Here is a 26060-nt window from a genome sequence, read left to right as displayed (position 1 = left end):
ATACATGGATTCTGGTAAAATCTTAAAGAAAAACAAAATTAACCCGCTCACTGTTAGATGCTCTAAAAGTGCTCTTTTGTTAAACAAACAATTTGTTTTGACTTGCAACTGGGTCCTGGTCAGGACTGCTGTCGCTTGACAACACATCTCTGTACAGGAATTTTGCTCTCCAGAGAACACAGCCTCCCCTCAAGGCTGCTCTGTTCAACCTGACGCTGACTGCCTATGATGTTGTCATCTACCATTTTGCTCACCAGCCCGAACATCAAAAGAAAACAAGCCTCTCCGCTTCAGTCATTCCGTTTTTTTAAATTCCAAGGGGAAAGAAAAATACATAAAAAAAGTACAAATAGTACAAAAGTACAAAAATACATTAAAAAAGTACAAATAGTCTTCTTCCTTTCTTGAAAATCTAATTGTGTTGCACCACAAGCCATAGCACGACAGCCCACATTAGTCATTATAGACATTGGTTACTTATAAAGGGAATGGGGTTCTGCCTGAAGTTAGCGACAGCACCAGCCTGACTCATTCATCCTTCTCTCCCCCTCTCCCTCGCCACCCTGACAGCCCTGCCTGCCTTCCCCCATGGACTACTCTGGCGGACACAACCTGAACGATTCAAGAACAAATATCGCCACACAAAATGACACCGTCTGGCTGAGGAAGGTCGTGCCTGAATGGCTTCTATCTCTGAGTGTTGTTCTGCCATTAAAATAAAATTGTAGACTACAATTATACGGAACAAAAGCATAAAACGCAACATGCAACAATTTCAAAGATTTTACTAAGGTACAGTTCACATTTTGCACAAGGAGAGTTTTAAAGATATATTGAAGTGTCACAAAACTGTTAGAATCAGAGGACTCAAAAAATACTGTTTTGAAATGTTTAGGGGGCAAGCAAGGAATAAGGCGTTTAAGAAATTGACGAACTCTCGAGCAGCCTGATTTTGTCCTATATAAAACATCATAGAAATTAAGCACAGAGCAGGATAGATGAAGCTCATTTTATTTAACCTTTATTTAACAAGGCAAGTCAGTTAAGAACAAATTCTTATTTACAATGACGACCTACCGAGGCCAAACCCTAACCCGGACGACGCTGGGCCAATTGTGCGCCGCCCTATGGGACTCCCAATCACAGCCAGTTGTGATACAGCCTGGAATCAAACCCGGGTATATAATGACGCCTCTAGGAGTGAGATGCAGTGCCTTAAACCGCTGCGCCACTCGGGAACCCAGCAAAGAGGGGTTAACTTTGCTGATAAAATCATTGACAACAAAAATGACCCTAAAAAGCTTTGGAAATCATTTAAGGATACACACAATCACAGCACCAGATCAGGTGTTGCTAATGTGTGCTTCTACAGGTTCAGGAGTATTGCTGGGAAAGGTACTTTCTTGTATACTGGAGCCTCAGAGTTGAATGATTTGCCTTTGCCCATAAAAATGACGTTGTCTTTGGGCAGCTGTCACGACAGTGACGGATGGTGGCGCACCTCCTCGGCCGGGCGGAGCTCGGCGGTCGTCGTCGCCGGCCTACTAGCTACCATCGATCCCTTTTTGTTTCACTTTCGTTTGGTTAGGTCTAGGTAGGCACGCACCTGTTTTGGGTTAGTCATTAGTAAGGGGGGGTTATTTAGGTTAGCGTAGGATGTATGTGGTTGTACGTGATTGTGTTGCTTGTCCGGGTTTTTGTGCGAAAAGAACGTGTACTGAGTTTTCCTTCTGCCAGTGGTTTATTTTATTTGTGTACACCACCGCAGAATCTTTAAGGGCTGCGCCCCTATACTTTGTCGACCACATACAGTGCTTCAAATAAAGAAGTGTGGTCACGAACTTTCTGTCTCCTGCGCCTGACTCTACCTCTCCTGTTGTTCCTCGAGCCAGCCCGTGACAGAAATCACGTACCACAACTTAATGGAGTCAGCAGGAGCTTCAGCGCCAGCCATGTCCATGGAGGAAACCGTAGACCAACACTCCACCCTGCTCCACCGGCTGGGGAACGCCATGGATCAGGTGTTGGCGCGCCTGGAGAGCTGGGACCGACGTGCTCTCGGCCCCCTGAACGCGGCAGGCCAACAGCCTGCGCCCCCACCAGCACCCACAGCACCCAGTACCAGTGGGGTGAAACTCGCTCCCCCCAGGGAGTACGATGGAACGGCCGCTGGGTGTAAGGGCTTCTTACTCCAGTTGGAGTTATACCTGGCGACCGTTCGTCCCTCTCCCTCGGGGGAGGAGAGCGTCAGCGTCCTCGTCTCCTGTCTCACGGGTAAGGCCCTGGAATGGGCAAACGCCGTGTGGGACAGTCCGGACTCAGCCAGGGACAACTACCCAGAGTTCACCCGCCGCTTTCAGGCAGTATTCGATCATCCCCCGGAGGGGAGAGCGGCGGGTGAGCGGCTGTTTCACCTGAGGCAGGAGACGAGGAGCGCGCAGGATTTCGCTCCCGAGTTCCGGACCCTGGCCGCGGGAGCAGGGTGGAATGAGAGGGCCCTTATAGATCACTACCGTTGTAGTTTGAGGGAGGACGTCCGCCGGGAATTAGCCTGTCGGGACACGACCCACACACTGGACCAACTGGTGGATCTGTCCATCCGACTGGACAATCTGCTGGCCGCCCGCGGACGTCCAACCCGGGCCCTGCTCATTCCACCCTCCAGCCCTCCTGCTCCCACGCCTATGGAGATAGGGGGGGCAGCAGCCAGGAAGACTGGAGGGGGAGGTCGCTCCTGCACCTCATGTGGTCGCAGAGGGCACACTGTGGACCGGTGCTGGGGAGACCCCCCTAGGAGTCCAGAAGGCAGGCAGAGCGCTCCTTTGACACCTCAGGTGAGTCAGCACCAGCCTCACCCAGACCCCCCTGTCCGTCACATGTATGTGTCAGTGTCTTTTCCTGGTTTCTCCCCTCACTCCCGGTTTAAGGCGCTAGTCGATTCAGGCGCAGCAGGGAGTTTTATGGACCGTGGGGTCGCGGCTAAGTTAGGGATTCCCCTGGTCCAGTTGGACCAACCCTTCCCCGTGCATGCCCTAGACAGTCGACCAATAGGGTCAGGGCTGGTCAGGGAGGTCACTGTGCCTCTGGTCATGGTAATGCGGGGGGGTCATGAGGAGCGGATTAGTCTTTTCCTCATCGATTCCCCCACGTTTCCAGTGGTTCTAGGGATTCCCTGGCTAGCCACTCACAACCCTAAGATTTCGTGGGGACAGAGGGCTCTTAAGGGGTGGTCAAATGAGTGCTCGGGCAGGTGCATAGGAGTTTCCATCGGTGCGACTACGGTGGAGAGTCCAGACCAAGTCTCCACCGTGCACATTCCCTCAGAGTATGCCAATTTGGCTATCGCCTTCAGTAAAACGAAGGCGACCCAATTACCACCTCATCGACGAGGAGACTGTGCGATAAACCTCCAGGTGGGCGCTGCCCTTCCTCGTAGTCACGTTTATCCCCTGTCTCAGGAGGAAACAGCGGCTATGGAGACATACGTCACTGAGTCCTTGAGGCAGGGATACATTCGGCCATCTCACTCACCCGTCTCCTCAAGCTTCTTTTTCGTGAAGAAGAAGGAGGGAGGTCTGCGCCCGTGCATTCACTATAGAGGTCTAAATGCCATCACAGTGGGTTTCAGTTACCCACTACCTCTCATCGCCTCGGCGATGGAGTCATTTCACGGGGCGCGCTTCTTCACGAAATTGGATCTCAGGAGCGCATATAATCTGGTGCGTATCCGAGGAGGTGACGAGTGGAAAACTGCATTTAGTACCACATCTGGCCATTATGAGTACCTCGTCATGCCGTATGGGTTAAAGAATGCTCCCGCAGTCTTTCAATCCTTTGTGGACGAGATTCTCCGGGACCTGCTCGGTCAGGGTGTAGTGGTGTACATCGATGACATTCTGGTCTACTCCGCTACACGCGCCGAGCATGTGTCTCTGGTGCGTAAAGTGCTTGGGCGACTGGTGGAGCATGACCTATACGTCAAGGCTGAGAAATGTGAGTTTTCCAAACCAGCCGTCTCTTTCTTGGGGTATCGCATTTCCTCATCAGGGGTAGTGATGGAATGTGACCGCGTCTCAGCCGTGCGTAATTGGCCGACTCCCACCACGGTGAAGGAGGTGCAGCGGTTTTTGGGATTTGCCAATTACTACCGGAGGTTTATCCGGGGCTTTGGGCAGGTGGCGGCTCCCATTACCTCACTGTTGAAGGGGGGCCCGGTGCGGTTGCAGTGGTCCACGGAGGCGGACAGGGCCTTTAGTCGTCTGAAGGTTTTGTTCACCGACGCTCCGGTGCTGGCGCACCCGGACCCCTCTTTGCCCTTCATAGTGGAGGTGGACGCGTCCGAGGCTGGGGTAGGAGCCGTGCTGTCCCAGCGCTCGGGCGCCCCCCCCAAGCTCCGCCCCTGCGCCTTCTTCTCTAGGAAGTTGAGTCCGGCGGAGCGTAACTATGATGTGGGGGACAGGGAGCTGTTGGCTGTGGTCAGAGCCCTGAAGGTGTGGAGACATTGGCTTGAGGGGGCGCGTCACCCTTTTCTCATCTGGACTGACCACCGCAATCTGGAGTACATCCGGGCGGCGAGGAGACTGAACCCGCGTCAAGCCAGGTGGGCGATGTTCTTTACGAGATTTCGGTTTAACATCTCGTATATCCCAGGTTCCCGGAACACTAAGGCCGACGCACTGTCTCGTCTCCATGACGCCAAGGAACGGTCCACCGATCCCACGCCCATACTTCCAGCCTCCTGCCTGGTGGCACAGGTGGTCTGGGAGGTGGACGCGGACATCGAGCGGGCGTTACGGACGGAGCCTACTCCTCCGCAGTGTCCAGTGGGTCGTAAGTACGTTCCGCTCGGTGTTCGCGATCGGCTGATTCGGTGGGCTCACACGCTTCCCTCCTCGGGTCACCCAGGGGTTGAGCGGACAGTGCGTGGTCTTAGTGGGAGATACTGGTGGCCCACCTTGGTGAGGGACGTGAGGCACTATGTCTCCTCCTGTTCGGTGTGCGCTCAGAGTAAGGCTCCCAGGCACCTGCCTAGAGGGAAATTACAACCCCTCCCGGTTCCACAACGACCATGGTCCCACCTGGCGGTGGATTTCTTGACTGATCTCCCGCCGTCTCATGGCAACACTACGATCCTGGTCGTTGTGGACCGGTTTTCTAAGTCTTGCCGTCTGCTTCCGTTACCCGGTCTTCCTACGGCCCTGCAGACCGCGGAAGCCTTATTCTCCCACGTCTTCCGGCACTACGGGGTGCCCGAGGATATCGTCTCAGATCGAGGCCCCCAGTTCACGTCCCGAGTGTGGCGGGCGTTTATGGAGCGACTGGGGGTTTCGGTCAGTCTGACCTCGGGGTTTCACCTCGAAAGTAATGGGCAGGTGGAAAGGGTAAAGCAGGAGGTGGGCAGGTTCCTGCGGTCCTACTGCCAGGACCGGCCAGGGGAGTGGGCAAGGTTCGTGCCATGGGCCGAAATGGCTCAGAACTCTTTGCGCCACTCCTCCACCAACATGTCACCATTCCAATGTGTGTTGGGTTATCAGCCGGTCCTGGGGCCATGGCATCAGAGCCAGACGGAGGCCCCTGCGGTGGAGGAATGGGTTCAGCGCTCAAGGGAGACCTGGAATGCTGTGCAGGAATCCCTGGAACGAGCCAGGGAGCGACAAAAAGCGAGCGCTGACCGGCACCGCAGCGAGGCCCCCGTGTTCACCCCAGGGGAGAGAGTCTGGCTCTCGACCCGGAACCTGCCCCTCCGCCTGCCCTGCCGGAAGCTGGGTCCGCGGTTTGTGGGGCCATTTAAAGTCCTGAGGAGAATAAACGAGGTGTGTTACAGATTACAACTTCCTTCTTATTATCGTATTAACCCCTCGTTTCATGTGTCTCTCCTCAGGCCGGTGGTAGCTGGTCCGCTGCAGGAAAATGAGGTACGGGAGGTCTCTCCACCCCCCCTGGACATCGGGGGGCCCCCGGCGTACACAGTCCGGTCCATCTTGGACTCCAGACGCCGGGCGAGGGGCCTGCAGCACCTCGTGGACTCCTACGGGTACGGCCCGTAGGAGAGGTGCTGGGTACCGGTGGAGGACATACTGGACCCAGCGCTCATCCGGGAGTTCCACAGCCTCCATCCGGATCGCCCTGCGCCTCGCCCTCCGGGGCGAGCCTCGAGGCCGGCGTCGGCGCGCTGTGGGAGCCGCGCGTCAGGGGGGGAGTACTGTCACGACAGTGACGGATGGTGGCGCCCCTCCTCGGCCGGGCGGAGCTCGGCGGTCGTCGTCGCCGGCCTACTAGCTACCGTCGATCCCTTTTTGTTTCACTTTCGTTTGGTTAGGTCTAGGTAGGCACGCACCTGTTTTGGGTTAGTCATTAGTAAGGGGGGGTTATTTAGGTTAGCGTAGGATGTATGTGGTTGTATGTGTTGCTTGTCCGGGTTTTTGTGCGAAAAGAACGTGTACTGAGTTTTCCTTCTGCCAGTGGTTTATTTTATTTGTGTACACCACCGCAGAATCTTTAAGGGCTGCGCCCCTATACTTTGTCGACCACATACAGTGCTTCAAATAAAGAAGTGTGGTCACGAACTTTCTGTCTCCTGCGCCTCACTCTACCTCTCCTGTTGTTCCTCGAGCCAGCCCGTGACAGCAGCTTTAAAAATCAAGTAAAAAACGATTTGTCATCTGTGCCCATATGACTGTCCCCTACGATGTAACTGCAATGATGAGACAGATGTTCTTCTTTGTTTTTATGTTTTATTATCTCGCTCTCAATACTGTGTTCAACCGTGTTTGATCTTGCCTAGCCATCTTGTTTCAAGAAGACCACAATGGAAATAAGTCCCAGACTTTGTGTGTTATCCTCCATGATTTAACTCATGTATGGCTTTTTCAAGTTTTATGTGTGCTTGTTTTTTTTTAAATGGTTGAATTAATAAAATATTTAAAAAAGGAAATCAGTCCATTGAAATAAATTAATTTGATTTACATGACTGGGAATACAGATATGCATCTGTTAGACACAGATACCTTGAAAAAAAAGCCTCATGCAGCACGACACATCTCCTTCGCATAGAGTTGATCAGACTGTTGATTGTGGCCTGTGGAATGTTGTCCCACTCCTCTTAGTTGGCTGTGCGAAGTTGCTTGATATTGGTGAGAACTGGAACAATCTGTTGTACACATCAAACCAGAGCATCCCAAACATGCTCAACGGGTGACACGTCTGGTGAGTATGCAGGCCATGGAGGAACTGGGACATGTTCAGCTTACAGAAATTGTGTACAAATCCTTGCGACATGGGGCCATGCATTATCATGCTGAAACATGAGGAGATGGCGGCAGATGAATGGCATGACAATGGGCCTCATGATCTCGTCAAGGTATCTCTGTGCATTCAAATTTCCATTATTAAAATGCAATTGTGTTCGCTGTCCGTAGCCTATGCCTTCCCATACCATAACCCCACTGCAACCATGGGGCAGTCTGTTCACAACGTTGACATCAGCAAACCGCTCGCCCACACGACGACAATACAGTCGTGGCAAAAAGTTTTGAGAATGACACAAATATTAATTTTCACAGTCTGCTGGCTCAGTTTGTATGATGGCAATTTGCATATACTCCAGAATGTTATAAAGAGTGATCAGATGAATTGCAATTAATTGCAAAGGCCCTATTTGCCATGCAAATGACCTGAATCCCCCAAAAACATTTCCACTACATTTCAGCCCTGCCACAAAAGGACTAGCTGACATCATGTCAGTGATTCTCTCGTTAACACAGGTGTGAGTGTTGACGAGGACAAGGCTGGAGACCACTCTGTCATGCTGATTGAGTTCGAATAACAGACTGGAAGCTTCAAAAGGAGGGTGGTGCTTGGAATCATTGTTCTCCTCTATCAATCATGGTTACCTGCAAGGAAACACGTGCCGTCATCATTGCTTTGCACAAAAAGGGCTTCACAGGCAAGGATATTGCTGCCAGTAAGATTGCACCTAAATCAACCATTTATCGGATCATCAAGAACTTCAAGGAGAGCGGTTCAATTGTTGTGAAGAAGGCTTCAGGGCGTCCAAGAAAGTCCAGCAAGCGCCAGGACCGTCTACTAAAGTTGATTCAGCTGCGGGATCGGGGCACCACTAGTACAGAGCTTGCTCAGGAATGGCAGCAGGCAGGTGTGAGTGCATCTGCATGCACAGTGAGGCAAAGACTTTTGGAGGATGGCCTGGTGTAAAGAAGGGCAGCAAAGAAGCCACTTCTCTCCAGGAAAAACATCAGGGACAGACTGATATTCTGCAAAAGGTACAGGGATTGGACTGCTGAGTCATTTTATCTGATGAATCCCCTTTCTGATTGTTTGGGGCATCCGGAAAAAAGCTTGTCCGGAGAAGACAAGGTGAGCGCTACCATCAGTCCTGTGTCATGCCAACAGTAAAGCATCCTGAGATCATTAATGTGTGGGGTTGCTTCTCAGCCAAGGGAGTGGGCTCACTCACAATTTTGCCTAAGAACACAGCCATGAATAAAGAATGGTACCAACACATCCTCTGAGAGCAACTTCTCCCAACTATCCAGGAGCAGTTTGGTGACAAACAATGCCTTTTCCAGCATGATGGAGCACGTTGCCATAAGGCAAAAGTGATAACTAAGTGGCTCGGGGAACAAAACATTGATATTTTGGGTCCATGGCCAGGAAACTCCCCAGACCTTAATCCCATTGAGAACTTGTGGTCAATCCTCAAGAGGCGGGTGGACAAACAAAAACCCACAAATTCTGACAAACTCCAAGCATTGATTATGCAAGAATGGGCTGCCATCAGTCAGGATGTGGCCCAGAAGTTAATTGACAGCATGCCAGGGCGGATTGCAGAGGTCTTGAAAAAGAAGGGTCAATACTGCAAATATTGACTCTTTATCAACTTCATGTAATTGTCAATAAAAGCCTTTGACACTTATGAAATGCTTGTAATTATACTTCAGTATTCCATAGTAACATCTGACAAAAATATCTAAAGACACTGAAGCAACAAACTTTGTGGAAATTAATATTTGTGTCATTCTCAAAACTTTTGGCCACGACTGTGCATTCTCTAAAACGATGTTGGAGGTGGACATTCGTTAGAAAATCCTTTTGCAACAGCTCGTGTACATTCCTGCAGTCAGCATGCCAATTGCATGCTCCCTGTAGCATTGTGTTGAGTGAAAAAATGTTGGCCTTGCCACTTGGTCCGCGCATACTCTGAGTACGCGGCCTTGTGAATGTTGACCTGTTTAAAGGTCTTGCTCACATTGGCTACGGAGAGCATGATCACACAGTCATCTGGAGCAGCTGGTGCTCTCATGCATGCTTCAGTGTTGCTTGCCTCGAAGCAAGCATAAAAGGCATTTAGTTCGTCTGGTAGGCTCGTGTCACGGAGCAGCTCGCGGCTGGGTTTCCCTTTGTAGTCCGTAACAGTTTTCAAGCCCTGCCACATCCGACGAACATCAGAGCCGGTGTAGTAGGATTCAATCTTAGTCCTGTATTGACGCTTTGTCTGTTTGATGGTTTCGTCTGAGGGCATAGCGGGATTTCTTATAAGCGTCCAGATTCGTGTCTCGCTCCTTGTAAGCGGCAGCTCTTGCCTTTAGCTCGGTGCGGATGTTGCCTGGATGTTGTCATTGTGATCTTTAAAAAAACTGCCACGCTTTGTTTAATGAGTGGTTTTGCATTTTCTTCTAATTTGTGTTTGTGCAACTGATTCTCCTCCTCTCTCATCTTAATTAAGCTACATTTTACCAGTCTGTCTAGAACAGGGATGGGATACTTTGATGGCGGTGGGGGCCACAAAAAAAATTGAACTCATCATGAGGGGCCGCAGTGGCTCGTGGGTCTGCATACCCACATCCATATCCTCACGTAGGGGCCAAATCTCTCAGCTCAGCCAATGAAAGGGCATTCTAGTGGCTGGCTTTATTGTCGTTCTGGGACATGGAACAACACATGCCTACTCATGGGGAAGGAGACAGCTTCCTGTCACAGACTGTTCCTGCCATAACCAGTATTAAGTATGCATTTCCTGCCACCTTGTTCCATTTAGACTGAGGAGATTAACACTAACAGGATGCACTGATTACATATACACTACATTTAACTTTTTTTCTTCATTACAAAGTAGCAGCCAATACCAAATTGACGGACTGCAGTTCATCAAAATGACATGAGTGTGTCTATCAGCCGCTGTACTACAATCAACACACACATACTGTATGTCAACTGACAAATTCATCTCTGATATGGTTTCAGTCTCAGGGATATTCACAAGCTCTGGGTCGAAGTCAACCTTAGGTACAATGCAGCCGTTTTTTATCTCAATATCAAATAATTTCTGGGTAAAAATTAAGTACCTTACAGTAAGTGTTTTCAATTAAACGGTCAAAAATGAATAAAAATAGCTTTTTTAGCAAAGAGCAATTTTTCAAGCAAAAATTTGCTAGGACTGTTCATGGAGAGGAGAGGGGAAAACTGAAAACTAGCTGTTATTGGCAGAGAGGTTTGGAACTCTCTTTCTTATTTGTCTATTAACTAATTTACCGCTTGGTGATGTCACCAGGCAGATCAAAACTCCATTCCACCAAACAGGCTTTTCAAACAGCTCTTACACTAAAAGGGCATCATTTTCACAATTTCACAGTATTATTCTAACCTCATAGTGTGAAAATATAAAAAACTTTTTTTTTTTTTTTTTACTTCACTGGGCCTTTAACCATAAGAGAGGAAAACTTAAAACTAACTACAGAAAAGTATCGAGTGACTTCCTTCTCATTCACAGTCTCCCATTTTGAGCACAGGGCAGGGAGCATGGCCTCTCGCAGCCCAAGGTAGCTCCCCAGGTTGGTGCTTCTGCCAGGTGCTTCTGCCAGTGCACAGCCGTGGTGCCAGCTGACTCCCACTAGGCCATGAATAACTCTCCTCCCTACTGCATTATAAAACAGCCCAGAGAAAAAAAAACAGTCTTACCGTCACCCGGTATGATCCTCAGAGAGACGGTGTTCCCTGCCTCCTTGATCAGGTTGACGATGTCCGAGTGGGACTTATTGGTGATGGAGCAGCCGTTGACGGACAGGATGCGGTCGCCAACCTTCAGTTTCCCACAGCGGTCCGCAGGGCTCCCCTCGATGATGCGCCCTATTTTGTGGGGCATGGCCACACATGCATTTCCAGCTTTGATGTTAATGTGTAGTAAGTGTGTGTGTGTGGGTGGGTGTTAATGTGATTTGGTTATTGATTACATAATTCGATTATGGGAAGAGAAAAAGAGGATGGGAAAAGAAAAGAGAAGGAAAAAAGAGAAAGGGAAGCAAAGGGTTAATCATCCAAACCCCCATAGGCCATTCACCCAGAGAGCACCACCCAAGAACCACCCAAGAACCAGCCAACTGTTGCACTTGAAACAATGGTCCAATCAAGGAGCATGCATGCGGAACACAGGTTACATCCCTATTGGTGGACAGACTTGTATTGGGTGGTCATTAAGGAATTAATGGTCTGGGAGAATACACTTTCCCTTGTCTCTGTCGCTTTCTCTACTGTTGTCCTCTGCACCCCTGACGTGCTAATCGATGGGACTTAAATGACATGGAACTGGTCTGGGCCCTTCGTGGCCCCCACTCAGGAGGCTATCAATAGCCTTGACACGGCCTTACGATTGTCCTCCACTCCCCATCGGAGCCAGGGATTGATGTGGAGGATACAGCCTACGCCACAGCGGAGTGGTAAGTCACTGGAGATAACTGAGTTTCTGGCCCTCGGAATGGCTCAGAGAATGAGATGGATTCCTAAAGAGTGACACTGAGGAATCTCAGGATCCTCGCAGACATCAAGAGAGTAACATGCACTACAGTATATCAGAAAGGCTACAGACAGAGAGATGCTAGCATTGCATGGGGCTGTACAAGGAGAGTGACAGTGTTCAATACAGCACATCTTGTTTACAGAGCAGCTCTGAACAGACCCTAAGGAGCCCTCTCTCCCTCCCCCATCCCTTGCTCACCCCTCTCTCCCTCCATCCCTCCTCCTCTCTACCTCTCTCTCTTCCCGTCTCTCTCCATTCCTCCCCCCTCTTTCTCTCCCCCTCCCGCTCTCCATCCCTCCCACATCCATATTTATCACATCACCTTGTGCTACCAGCTCCCCTCCCTACGCCTTGATTAAAAACTGCACTTGCATCCTGTCACTCTATCCAAATAATGAGATATGGGACATTACGGGGTGTGACAAATACCCAGGATTTAATACCCAATCTGCTGAGCACAACACCAGCACACATGAGTTCATTATGGGAGGATGGGCTGGGCTGGAGGGAGAAAAGGGGTTTGCATAGTATGATGTACGGGAGAGGGATAAAGCCAGCGGAAAGCTCTTTGTCCGTCACAATACCCTAAAACATCTATGGCCCTTTCAGGCTAAAGAAGAATCCATAGATAGTGCATGTCCATCCGTTTGTGATCATGTCTCTCTATGGGACCTATACTAGTAGAAGGAGAGATTGGATAGAGGAACAACCCTTATCAGCACATTCATTCATCCCATCCCCACAGGGGTGATGGGGCTAAAGCAGTAGGCACAGCGAGAGAGAATGAGACAGGAAGAAACTCTCAAATGATACCCACATAGGGCTCTGGTCTGGTCAGAAGTACTGCAATACATTGAGAATATACAGCTCTGGTCTGGTCAGAAGTACTGCAATACATGGAGAATATAGAGTATAATTTGAGACACCGACAGAGACAGTTGAGACAGAGACAGGTATTGTCACTCTCAGTCTGAGGACCCAGCTGCAGACGATGCAGGCGAGCACATTCAGGTCACCCGTAAAAAAAGAGACAAGTCTCAATGGGATTTCTCCTGCTTGTATAAATGATACATAAAAATCGAATCAAACTTTGTCAGATGCGCCGAATTCAACAGACCTTACCGTGAAATGCTTACTTACAAGCCCTTAAAATGCAGTTCAAGAAAGAGTTAAGAAAATATTTACCAAATAAACTAAAGTAAAAAATTATAAAAAGTAACACAATACAATAACAAGGCAATATACAGGGGGTAACAGTACAGAGTTAATGTGTGGGAGTACCTCTACTTTCTATTTTATGGGGCTTCAGCTACAGCCCACAGGATCAATGGAACCGGGCCCTTTGCATGGCACAGTAGCTAACAAAACATATATTTGATAGTAGCCTGGCCCTATAGCATGTTTCACACCATGCTACATCTTCCTGGTCATCAGGCGAGCTGTGTTAGGAGACCTTGGAGTGACATTGGTGCTGCAAACTCATCAGTGGGAGCTTGATACCACATTTGTTCAGAGGAGGACATTTAAAATCCCTCGTTGACGGCTGAGTGACCTTAATGGGGCCAATTTCACTATTTTGCTTTCATAGATAAACGGTATGGACAGCTATAGATTGTGCTCGGTGGAACTTCAATTACATGCTGAGTGAATCAGCCAGGGTCGGCTACAAGTCTGCCTTTTGAATCTGTGATGATGGTGTTTTTGATAAAGCATCAACCAGGCTTATCCCTGGCAGTGAATGTGTCTGGGCACATAAAGAGATTTCTGTTTCCCTAAGCTCATGATTGTTGGGTTTGTGACCTCGGGGCTGTGTCGTTAAGTCCACTCCCGTCAGAAACGGATGCCCTGCTATTAATAAAGCAGGTGGGAACTCAATGAGGAGTGACTGTCAAAATATTGTAATTCCACCCCCAAGAAATGATCAATCATGTCACTGAGTGGCAAGCGGACTGGCGGGCAGTGCTGATGCACTGTTAGGGTTGTGTGCTTACTGGAGTGCTTGCTTGGCAGAATCATGCTTTTTCACAATTTCCTTGTCTCACTTTGAAAACTTTGAGAGGGACTTTTTAAGGAAATAGGTTGTCTAAATAACATCAGGAGTGTTCTGTTATTAGTTTTTAGGCTTAGCGCCTACACAATCACTTGAGAACTGTTCTTGAGCATAAGTTAACCTTTAAAGGGTTGCTTGTCAAAAAATATTGTTAATACTGTGTATGTACAGGTAACTGCCAAAATAAAGGAAACACCAACATAAAGTGTGTTAATAGGGCGTTGGGCCACCACAGCTTCAATGCGCCTTGGCCTAGATTCTAGTGTCTGGAACTGTACTGGAGGGATGCAACATTATTCTTCCACAAGAAATTCCATAATTTGGTCTTTTGCTGATGGTGGTGAAAAACGTTGTCTCAGGCGTGATAGAGAATCTCAGCATAGCATATGGTTTACATAATTTTCATGCTCATCAAACCATTCAGTGACCACTCATGCCATATGGATGGGGGCATTGTCATCCTATGGGGGCATAGCCATGGTATTCAAAATAATGGCCAAAACAATGACCTGCCCAGCATTTTTAACTGGTTCAGATCTTTATTTTGCTGGTCGGAACAGTGGAACGAAATTACTATTTAGTAGCTTCTGTTCAGAACTAAATAATTTAGGTTCCAACCCCTGATACTTACTATCCCTCAGGTACTTGTCTTTACATTATTTTGGCTGTTCTAAATAATGTCACGGGTCTGGTTGGATCTGATTGTCATGGGTCTTGGGTATGTGTAATTTTAACTGATCCGACAGTGACTGCTGCAATAGCGATAGAGAGACATTTTATAATTTATGCTGCTGCTCTTTACTTTTCACGAGAGGGGTGTGTGTAGCTTGTTGTTGGCCAATCATAAGTCATCAAAGTGACAATAGGCTACAGTCATAGAGCCTCCATGTGGGGCAAAAGTTAGGAGAAATCTAATCAATGGAAGATGGAATTAAAATGAAGGAATTCAAAGTTAAAGGAGAAGGATAGGCTACAATGACCAAGAGCCAACAGGTAGGCTGCTACTGTATATTCTGAATGGAGTTGTTGTTATTTGTAATCGTGTAGGACGAGAAAGCGCATGCAGCCTCAATTAGCCTAGCTAGCTTCTCCCGGTTTGATGCAGTCAAGACAGGCACTAGTAATCATATTGGATGATGAATAACCTAGCTATGGCAGCTATTAGTCTACTATAGTGTGAGTCAGCCTGGTTGGTTGCGGTCTCTTGTCTCTCCCTCCCTCCTCCCTGTTACTGTGTCACTCGGTCAAACTCCTAGTAGCCTACACACTCACACAGCCCCTGCTAGAGCATCACCACTCTCTACCTCTCTTATGCTTTATCATCTCCGGTTAACTAAGTATCTTATTAAAAAATATATTTCTCTGCTGCTTCCCTAACTCGGATCGGACCGGGTTGTCCTCGGGTCTGTTCGGAACCACAGTAAAGTCAATCAGCAGATCAGGCTTCGCCAAGATTACATGCCAGATTTAACCATATTTTCAGTTCAACCCAGCTCAACCGAGAGCAAATGATAACTGATTCTCAGTTGACAAAAAATTGCAACTAAACCCAGCATAGTAGCAAAGTCTAGCTCACCATAACCCAGCCCACCGTAGTATTGCCCATCCCACTCAGCTCACCATAACCCAGCCCACCTTAGTATTGCCCATCCCACTCAGCTCACCATAACCCAGCCCACCGTAGTATTGCCCATCCCACTCAGCTCACCATAACCCAGCCCACCGTAGTATTGCCCATCCCACTCAGCTCACCATAACCCAGCCCACCGTAGTATTGCCCATCCCACTCAGCTCACCATAACCCAGCCCACCGTAGTATTGCCCATCCCACTCAGCTCACCATGACCCAGTCCACCGTAGTATTGCCCATCCCACTCAGCTCACCATAACCCAGCCCACCGTAGTATTGCCCATCCCACTCAGCTCACCATAACCCAGCCCACCGTAGTATTGCCCATCCCACTCAGCTCACCATAACCCAGCCCACCGTAGTATTGCCCATCCCACTCAGCTCACCATAACCCAGCCCACCGTAGTATTGCCCATCACACTCAGCTCACCATAACCCAGCCCACCGTAGTATTGCCCATCCCACTCAGTTCACCATAACCCAGCCCACCGTAGTATTGCCCATCCCACTCAGCTCACCATAACCCAGCCCACCGTAGTATTGCCCATCCCACTCAGCTCACCATAACCCAGCCCACCGTAGTATTGCCCATCCCACTCAGCTCACCATAACCCAGCCCACCGTAACATTGCCCATCCCACTCAGCTCACCATAACCCAGCCCACCGTAACATTGCCCATCCCACTCAGCTCACCATAACCCAGCCCACCGTAACATTGCCCATCCCACTCAGCTCACCATAACCCAGCCCACCGTAACATTGCCCATCCCACTCAGCTCACCATAACCCAGCCCACCGTAACATTGCCCATCCCACTCAGCTCACCATAACCCAGCCCACCGTAGCATTGCCCATCCCACTCACCCAAAGTAGTCCCAGCATCAGGCCTGGAGACCGACGACACAATGACGAATCCGAAGCCCTCATTCTCTCCGCGTTGGATCTCCATGTCATATGGCTGCAGGGCTGCGGGGACCACAGCACTGCCGGAGCCCCCTCCTCCCCCACTGCCGATCCCACTGGTGGAGCCACTGCCGGAGCTGACTGTGTTGAGGGAGTTCTGGCTGCCCTGGGGGGTCCGCTTGCCCTCTGTCAGGGAGGGGGCCTGGGTGCTGCTGTGGTGCGACGAGGCCGGGGACGGGGGCACGTCACCCTCCCCTTTACCCACTGAAGAAGAGATGGGGGGAATGAAGAGGTGGACAGGCAATATAAAAACGGTGTTCAGCTAATATATTTTTTTTCTTCTCCTTATGTTTGGCAGGGGCTAGTGATAGTTCACTGAGCCAATAAGCAATAGGTTTTAACTAGCGTGGGTAGTGTAGGTGGCCGCTGTTGTGGAGTGTGTGGTGAGTGTGTGTGGGTGAGTGTGTGTAGGTGAGTGTTTGCCTGTGTATGCATATGCCTATGCTGTCTCTGTGACCAGTCCTCACCTCCGTATCCTGAGCTCTTGCGCCGGACAGTGAGGTTGACGTGGCCCTGTTTGGCGGCCTGCTGCATCAGCTGCACCACCAGCTGGTGAGACTTGCCCACCACGGCCGTGCCGTCCACACAGATGAGCTCGTCCCCCGAACGCAGACGCCCGTCCTCATCTGCTGCTCCATACTTCACTATGTGCCCAATGTAGATCTACAAAATACCATACAGATACATTAGCTCTGTACTTCATTATGGGAATACTCTAGATCTACAAAACATGATACATATAAATCAGCCTTGTACTTCACTTGTAGTTCAAGTTCAACGCAGCTAAATTAAACCATTTGATGTTCCATTCCATCCCAAAGCACAGAATCGTCTAGAATGCCATTGGATGCTGTAGCGTTAAAATGTCCCTGAACTGGAACTAAGGGGCTTAGCCCGAACCATGAAAAACAGCCCCAGACCATTATTTATCCTCCACCAAACTTTACAGTTGGCACTATGCATTGGGGCAGATAGCGTTCTCCTGGCATCCTCCAAACCCAGATTTGTCCGTACAGCTGCCAGATGGTGAAGCGTGATTCATCACTGAAGAGTTTCCACTGCTCCAGAGTCTAATGGCGGCTAGCTTTACACCACTCCAGTTGATGCTTGGCATTGTGCATGGTGATCTTAGGCTTGTGTGTGGCTTCTCGGCCATGGAAACCCCTTTGATGAAGCTCCCGACGAACAGTTATTGTGCTGACATTGCTTTCAGAGGCTGTTTGGAACTTGGTATGCGCTTCAGCACTCGGCGGTCCCATTCTGTGAGCTTGTGTGGGCTACCACTTCGCATCTGAGCCGTTGTTGCTCCTAGATGTTTCCACTTCACAATAACAGCACTTACAGTTGACTGGGGCAGCTCTAGTAGGGCAGAAATTTTACGAACTGACTTTTTGGAAAGGTGGCATCCTATGACGGTCCCACGTTGAAAGTTACTGAGCTCTTCAGTAAGGCCCTTCTACTGCCAATGTTTGTCTATGGAGATTGCATGGGTGTGTGCTTGATTTAATACACCTGTCAGCATATATACAGTATATATATATATATATAGGTATATATATATATATATATATAAAACTCCCTTTTTCTACTTTCTCTCTGTTCATGTCTCTGAAAGAAAAATATGCCACATAACCAACACCTTTTGTCTAAGTCTGCCTAAACGAATCTCCTAAGAACAGCACGCAGGCCTACCTCATGTAACGACAGCACCAGTCATCTCTCTCAGAGACACAAAAACAGACAGTGGAATCTACATTTCTACTGCTTCAAATTAGAGGGAGAGAGTGGGGGAGAACAACTGATGCACAGAAGAGAGAAGGAAGACTATGAGGCTGTTGGTTTGGTTGAGCATCACAGTGTGAGCTGACACAGAATGAGTGTTGTGTGTGTGTGTGTGTGTGTGTGTGTGTGTGTGTGTGTGTGTGTGTGTGTGTGTGTGTGTGTGTGTGTGTGTGTGTGTGTGTGTGTGTTTGTGTGTGTGTGTGTGTGTGAGAGTGTGTGTGTGTGTGTGTGTTTGTGTGTGTGTGCGTGCGTGCGTGCGTGTGTGTGTTTGAAAATTCAGATGAATGACGTGCCCAAATTAAACTGCCTGTTACTCGGGCCCAGAAGGTAGGATATGCATATTATTAGTAGATGTCGATAGAAAACACTCTGAAGTTTCTAAAACTGTTTGAATGATGTCTGTGAGTATAACAGAACTCATATGGCAGGCAAAAACCTGAGAAAAAAATCCAACCAGGAAGTTAGGAAATCTGAGGTTGTAGTTTTTCAAGTGATTCCCTATCCAGTATACAGTGACTTAGGGTTCATTTTGCACTTCCTAAGGCTTCCACTAGGTGTCAACAGTCTTTAGAACGTTGCTTCTACTGTGAATAGGGAGAGAACAAGAGCTCCTGGAATTAGATGAGTGAGAAAATGACATGAGCTCAGAGGGTTTCTTTTATTTTTGGAAGACAAAGGAATCGTCCGGTTGGAATGTTATGGAAGATTTATGATAAAAACATCTTAAAGATTGATTCTATACATCGTTTGACATTCTATACGTCATCTGTAATATAACTTTTTTGACTTTTCATCTGAACTTAACTGCGCGAGCACAGTGCATTTGGAGTACTCTACCGAAAGCGCAAACAAAAAGGAGGTATTTGGACATATATATGCACTTTGTCGAAACAAATGAACATTTATTGGGGAACTGGGATTCCTGGGAGTGCATTCCGACGAAGATCATCAAAGGTAAGTGAATATTTATAATATTATTTCTGAGTTTTGTTGACTCCAAAAAATGGCGGGTTTAGTTTCGTGTCTGAACGCTGTACTCAGATTATTGCAAAGTGTGCTTTCGCTGTAAAGTTTTTTTTTTAAATCTGACACAGCGGTTGCATTAAGGAGAAGTGTATCTATAATTCTTTGAATAACAGTTTAATATTCTATCAATGTTTATGATGAGTATTTCTGTAAATTACAGAAAAAACATTTCTGAACATTACACGCCAATGTAAAATGTGGTTTTTGGATATAAATATGAACTTCATCGAGCAAAACATACATGTATTGTGTAACATGAAGTCCTATGAGTGCCATCTGATGAAGCTCATCAAAGGTTAGTGATTAATTTTAGCTGTATTTCATGTTTTGTGACGCTTCTTCTTGCTTGGAAAATGGCTGTGTAGTTTTTCTTGTCTCGGCGCTGTCCGAACATAATCTAATGCTATACTTTCTCCATAAAGCCTTTTTTAAATCGGACAATGTGGTTGGATTAACGAGAAGTTCATCTTTAAAATGGTGTAAAATAGTTGTATGTTTGAGAAATTTGAATTATGAGATCTTTGTTGTTTTGAATTTGGCGCCCTGCTATTTGGCGCCCTGCGTCCCACATTTCCCAGAGAGTTTAACAAAGAAAACCCAAAAGGCATGGGACTCTGACAGGAAACATAGTGATGAGGCTGTAATAGAATATTGAGGGTTCAGTACATCAGCTGCCCTTTTAACACGCAGTATCATGCAGCAGTGCTGTTTAATTCAAAACTTTGTTTAGTGTTTATTTATGATGTAACACGTGATGTAATAACCAGACATGGGGAATGCCGATACATCTTTTATGCTTCCAGTCTGGCTTTGAAATGCTTAATTGTCAGTCATGTATACAGTGCCTTTTTTCACACATTTTGTTACGTTACAGCCAAAGTTCTCATCAATCTACACACAATACCACATAATGACGAAACGAAAAGAGGTTTTTAGAAATGTTTGCACATTTAATAAAAACAAAAAACAGAAATACCTTATTTACATAAGTATTCAGACCCTTTGCTATGAGACTTGAAATTGAGCTCAGGTCCATCATGTTTCCATTGATTATTGTTGAGATGTTTCTACAACTTGATTGGATTCCACCTGTGGTAAATTCAATTGATTGGACATGATTTGGAAAGGCACACACTTGGTCAGGGAGGTGACCAAGAACCCAACGGTCACTCTGACAGAGCTCTAGAGTTCCTCTGTGGAGATGGGAGAACCTTCAAGAAGGACAACAATCTCTGTAGCACTCCACCAATCAGGCCTTCATGGTAGAGTGACCAGACAGAAGCCACTCCTCAGTAAAAGGCTTATGACAGCCCGCTTGGAGTTTGCCAAAAGGCACCCAAAGACTCTCAGACCATGAGAAACAAGATGCTCTGGTCTGATGAAACCAAGATTGAACTATTTTGCCTGAATAACAAGCATCATGTCTGGAGGAAACCTGGCACCATCCCTACGGTGAAGCATGGTGGTGGCATCATCATGCTATGGGGATGTTTTCAGCGGCAGGGAGACTAGTCAGGATCGAGGGAAAGATGAACAGAGCAACGTATAGAGAGATCCTTGATGAAAACTTGCTCCAGAGCTCTCAGAACCTCAGACAGGGACGAAGGTTCACCTTCCAACAGGACAACAACCCTAAGCACTCAGCCAAGACAACGCAAGTCTCTGAATGGCTTTGAGTGGCCCAGCCAGAGCCTGGACTTGAACCCGATCGAACATCTCTGGAGAGACCTGAAAATAGCTGTGTAGAAACGCTGCCCATCCAACCTGACAGAGCTTGAGAGGATCTGCAGAGAAGAATGGGAGAAACTCTCCAAATACAGGTGTGCCAAGATTGTAGCGTCACACCCAAGAAGACTCGAGGCTGTAACCGCTGCCAAAGGTGCTTCAACAAAGTACTGAGTAAAGGGTCTGAGTACTTATGTAAATGTGATATTTCATTTTTTAGTTTATTATATACATTTGCAAAAATAAAAACATGTTTTTGCTTTGTCATTATGGGCTATTGTGTGTAGATTCCGAATGCACTGTAAGTGAATGGTGTGCTGCATGAAAAGATCCCATTACAAACCTTTTGCTTTTCCTTGGCGCATCCAAACTTAACAGTGACAGACAAGGGATATGGTGGAGGAATGGTGCAGGGATACTCACCGGCTCTCCGGCCTCATTTCCTCCCAGGATGCGGAACCCAAAACCTGTATCCTTCCGCCACAGGAAGATCTCCTGCTCCTGGCAATCTGGCTCTGAAACACACAACACAAGAGCTCAGTGGAAGTGAAACAGAGAGTAGACCTGACACTCAGAAAGTTAAACCTACGGCATGACTGTTGCATTAATCAATACACTGCAATTAAGTTCAGTATTCATAATCATAATATAATAAATACCATTTTGCAGACACTTTAATCCAAAGTGACTTACAGTCATGCATCCATGCATTTTACGTATGGGTGGTCCCGGGATTCAAGCCCACTATCCTGGCGTTGGACTACATTTAAATTCAGTTCAGTTAGATCTTGTTATTAAACAATCTGGTATGAACACCCCCTCCTCTCTACTCTCCTCTGCATCACTTGGCATATTAGGTTCCTTCTTTCAGGTACAGGGTTGGCTCCCAGAGGACAGGAGGAACAAATGCCATGTACATGCTCTCTATGAATGTGACCTTTTAACTCTCTGCCTCTTTTTCTCGTTCCGTCTCTCTCTGTGGAACACAAACACACGTGGCTGTGGGAGGACACAGGCAATTTGGTGTTAGTCTGTTCACCCACAGGGCCAGTCTGAACACAGGGCATGGACCACTTCTCCTGAGGCACCTTCTGTCTGCCACATAGGTTTTATTAGCCCTCAGCTAGCTGTCTGTCTGTCTGTCTGTCTGTCTGTCTGTCTGTCTGTCTGTCTGTCTGTCTGTCTGTCTGTCTGTCTGTCTGTCTGTCTGTCTGTCTGTCTGTCTGTCTGTCTGTCTGTCTGTCTGTCTGTCTGTCTGTCTGCAGGTTGGATAAGTCATTAGCCTTCCACTGATCCCTGTCCCTAGCACAGCAGATCTCTCTCTCTCTCTCTTGCACGCACACACGCACGCACAGTCTGTAACTGTCAGCAAAAATATCCTCTGCAGGAGGGTCCCAGCATGGTCTCATCTCTAGCCCTGTCTCAGTCCTATCTCCTGACACCACAGAACACCATATGAGTCCACAACAGACACACAGACGCACCAGCACACATTAAATACCTCTCCTTTCCTCTCAACCCCCATCTCCAACTCTAACCCATTCTAATAATCCAGCCCAACAAACAGTAAGATCAGCTCCATTGCGGAGGGATCACCAGGCCCAGTTAATATTTAATCAGCAGCAGACCTAGATTCTACTGGCTCTACTTTACATACTGATTAACCAGTACTGCAACACTGCCTGCATGGATTAACCAGCACTGCAACCCCACCTGCACTGATTAACCAGCACTGCAACCCCACCTGCACTGATTAACCAACACTGCAACACCGCCTGCATGGATTAACTAGCACTGCAACACCACCTGCACTGATTAACCAGCATGCAACACCGCCTGCACTGATTAACCAGTACTGCAACACCGCCTGCATGGATTAACCAGCACTGCAACACCACCTGCATGGATTAACCAGCACTGCAACACCGCCTGCACTGATTAACCATCACTGCAACACCGCCTGCACTGATTAACCATCACTGCAACACCACCTGCATGGATTAACCAGCACTGCTAGCACGCACACAAACAGGCTGGCAGGCAACTAGCACTACACACTGACACAGACAGACAGACACACACACACACACACACACACACACACACACACACACACACACACACACACACTGCACGTGCACACATAATGAGCATATTCTGATAATGGATGCATTTTTAATACACCTTGAATGTAAACACATTATTGTTGCCAGACATGCAATGGCCTGCCTCTTATAAAGTGCAAATGGCATTCAAGAAAACAACATTACATTCCTATTACACTAAGTTATGTTTGCTTGTCTCCCCACTCAGTTTAATTGTATATGTTGCAATGTACTGTAAATGACCAGACTCTTTAATAAAGAATAACTGTTTTTCTCGAGGAGTCATCATATTGCCCCCTAGATGGAAATTAATGACCCATTGTTTGGAGAACAAACCATTTCTCTCAAGAGACTTGTAGTGAGTATAGTAAATAAGTGGGGTGGCGTCCTCCTCCACTCATGAATAATGGAGGACCTGAGTTTTGACTGCAAAGGATATGGGGGAGAGTTAAGAACAGATGTTTCTGCTTTTACAACTCAAAACGGGGGTGCCTTCTATCGCCCAGTCTACCTTCTATCATTCCCAATTCTTAGGGTTAGAACAAGGAAAAAGTATTGTATGCACCACACTATTGTTCAAATAGATGTATTTATTTTTTCTGCTGATGAGAACATCTACATTATTTTTGTCAAATAGCTCATGACGTAGGCTTGGGTCAACACTGGATATAACATCATTTTCATTTCTGAGCCATCAGCAAGGTAGGATGCATGTGATCCTTCATTTCTAGTCCCTTCTTCCGCTGACATCAGACCTACACACTCCTCTGAGTGTTTGGAAATGCAGGTGTTTATAAATTGAGAGGTGTCGATAGCTTCACAGAGCAGGGAGACTAAGCTCTCCGGGACATCTTCTGTCACAGAGTCAGGTTTGACTCATACACTCATACCACACACACACACACACACACACACACACACAGAGCTGCTCCTACAAAGTACTTAACCATGCTTCTCCTCCAGGACACAATGCAACACCCACTTACTTAAACAAACTCATACACTGTCTAGTCAAATCCCAACAGAATAATCAGAAAAGTTTCAAGAGTTTCTCTCTTCCCACCAATCAACAGACATGATGATCAGATCCCAGGCTCATTCACTCTAGTTGATACATGTTTGATGTATTTGTGTTCGGCAGCATTGTTGAACCTACACTTGTCAGTTGTGCCAAACAACCACAGTGAAGTGATGACTCACGTCTGCTCTCATACATGCTCCTGGACTGGGCCCAGATCTTGAAGGGGTCTGGCTTCTTCTGGAGGGTCATGGTACCATCTCCAGGGTCCTGGGTGGGCAGGGGAGGCAGGCCAGGCAGCAGCTGGGTGGGGGCGGCCGGAGGGGGGCCTACGGCCTCACTGGGCATGTTGGAGGAGGGGTGGCTGGGAGAGTCTGTGTGGGTGCTGCGATGGCTGCACACACTGTGCTGGGAGCTGCTCTGACTGTCCTTCCTCTCCAGCTGCTGCTGAATGGAAATAATGGGGAGGGAGAGAAAGGAGGGAGAAAGGGTGGAAGACAGGGGGAGAGAGATAAGACGAGAGGAGAAGGTGAGGTGATAGTGAGAAAGGAAGGAGAAAGAGAGGGCCGAATAAGAGAAGACAGAATAAAGACAGGAAGTGAAAAAAGAGAGATGAGTAAGAAGGTAAGGTAGTAGAGAGAGACAAGAATGAAACAACCATCCAAGGTCATTATCATAGAAACACCAAGTGAATTGATTGTGTCTGTCAGTAAGAGCTGTATTCCAACGGTGTGCGGGAGAGATGACATGGTTTCTATGACGCCCACACACAGAACAGTCTCTGAATAGTTTCTTTATAATACAATAAGACAACACGATGTGTTTATTCATACACACACTACGTTCATGTCCCCCCGTTTATCATGACACCAGGCAGGCGAGAACTGCTTCCCACCAAAACGGTCTTCTCAAACAGCTCTTACACTAAAAGGGCATTATCATCACTTTCACAATTGTACAGTATTAATGTTCCAAACCTCTCAGCCAATAACACTACTTTTCAGTTTTTTATTAAAAACAATAATAATAATAATATATTCAGTCCAGTGCAATTCACTGAATATAAGACCTCTAAGCTTGGTTATAAGACTGTGAGACATTTGAAGAAGCTTATGAAAATGGAATATGAAAAACCTGTACGTGTCTAACACATTGAACACATGGAGTCAGGTCAAGGAAACATGTCATCAGCTTGTCCCTAGATCAATTAAGACATTTGATAATTAAGACAAATTAATATTTGTTATGGTTGATGAAATATTAAAATCAACATCATGCATGAGAGGAAAAGCAAACATAGGCTTGTTAGTAGAAACAAAAACACACTTACAAGCCCACACTTTGCAAATGCACCAAGACAGTTGGGTCCCTCTTGCAAATGGCAGTGTACTCTAAGCACATATTTAAAGCCCAGCATCAGAGGCAGAACAGCGCGTAGAGGCTGACACAGACTTGCATGCAGCCTAACATTTCAATGATACAACACAAAGCCTGCTTTCCCATCGTGAAAAACGAATTGACAGTGGCAACCGAACAGGGTCACCATTGCCCCCGCTCAAACCTTACAAAGCTCTCCCCCACCCTGTCACATGACCTCAATCAGCGACGCCCCATCTATGACCGATGCCATATCCCACTAATCCCTAATCCCAAATAGCTCCGCTTCCTGTTAACAGGAACGCTGAAATATGTATGTAATGTATTATCCACATTCCTATAGTATACATACTCTGTGGATGGCTGTGGGTAGAAGTTGCCAGTTTGGCACTGAACTAGGTTTAGCCCACCCTCCCTTTATGACGAGCTAAGGTTTGATAAACAGTCATAATAAAAACACAGTTGGGAGCATAAATCACTATGAGTGGAGTGTTCCTCCTTTGCTGCCTCCCCAAATCTTGATTTAAACCAATAGGGGGGCAGAACACAAAACGGATCTAGGATCCGTTCT

At 47.4% G+C, this 26060-nt stretch overlaps 1 protein-coding gene across 15 annotated transcripts in view; it reads right to left on the bottom strand.

Moving 5' to 3' along the window:
* The window catches only part of LOC106566645 (membrane-associated guanylate kinase, WW and PDZ domain-containing protein 1), a 196778-nt gene that overhangs the window by 6348 nt on the left and 164370 nt on the right, over positions 1-26060 (bottom strand). For 13 of the 15 annotated variants that reach the window (XM_045693040.2, XM_014134876.3, XM_014134866.3 and 10 more), the window contains 5 exons: positions 24295-24559; positions 21413-21504; positions 16924-17119; positions 16358-16660; positions 10978-11181 (listed from right to left, as the gene is read on the bottom strand). In XM_045693040.2, coding sequence (XP_045548996.1) covers positions 10978-11181; positions 16358-16660; positions 16924-17119; positions 21413-21504; positions 24295-24559 — 1060 coding nt within the window. The remainder of the gene's footprint in view (positions 1-10977; positions 11182-16357; positions 16661-16923; positions 17120-21412; positions 21505-24294; positions 24560-26060) is intronic. The other 2 variants (XM_045693037.2, XM_014134868.3) reach the window with 2 other exon arrangements.

Source organism: Salmo salar, chromosome 13 (assembly GCF_965601325.2).
Source record: "Salmo salar chromosome 13, fSalSal1, whole genome shotgun sequence".
Taxonomy (NCBI): Eukaryota; Metazoa; Chordata; class Actinopteri; order Salmoniformes; family Salmonidae; genus Salmo; species Salmo salar.
The sequence above is the reverse complement of the archived record's forward strand: the minus strand, read 5'-3'. Positions and strand labels throughout refer to the sequence as shown.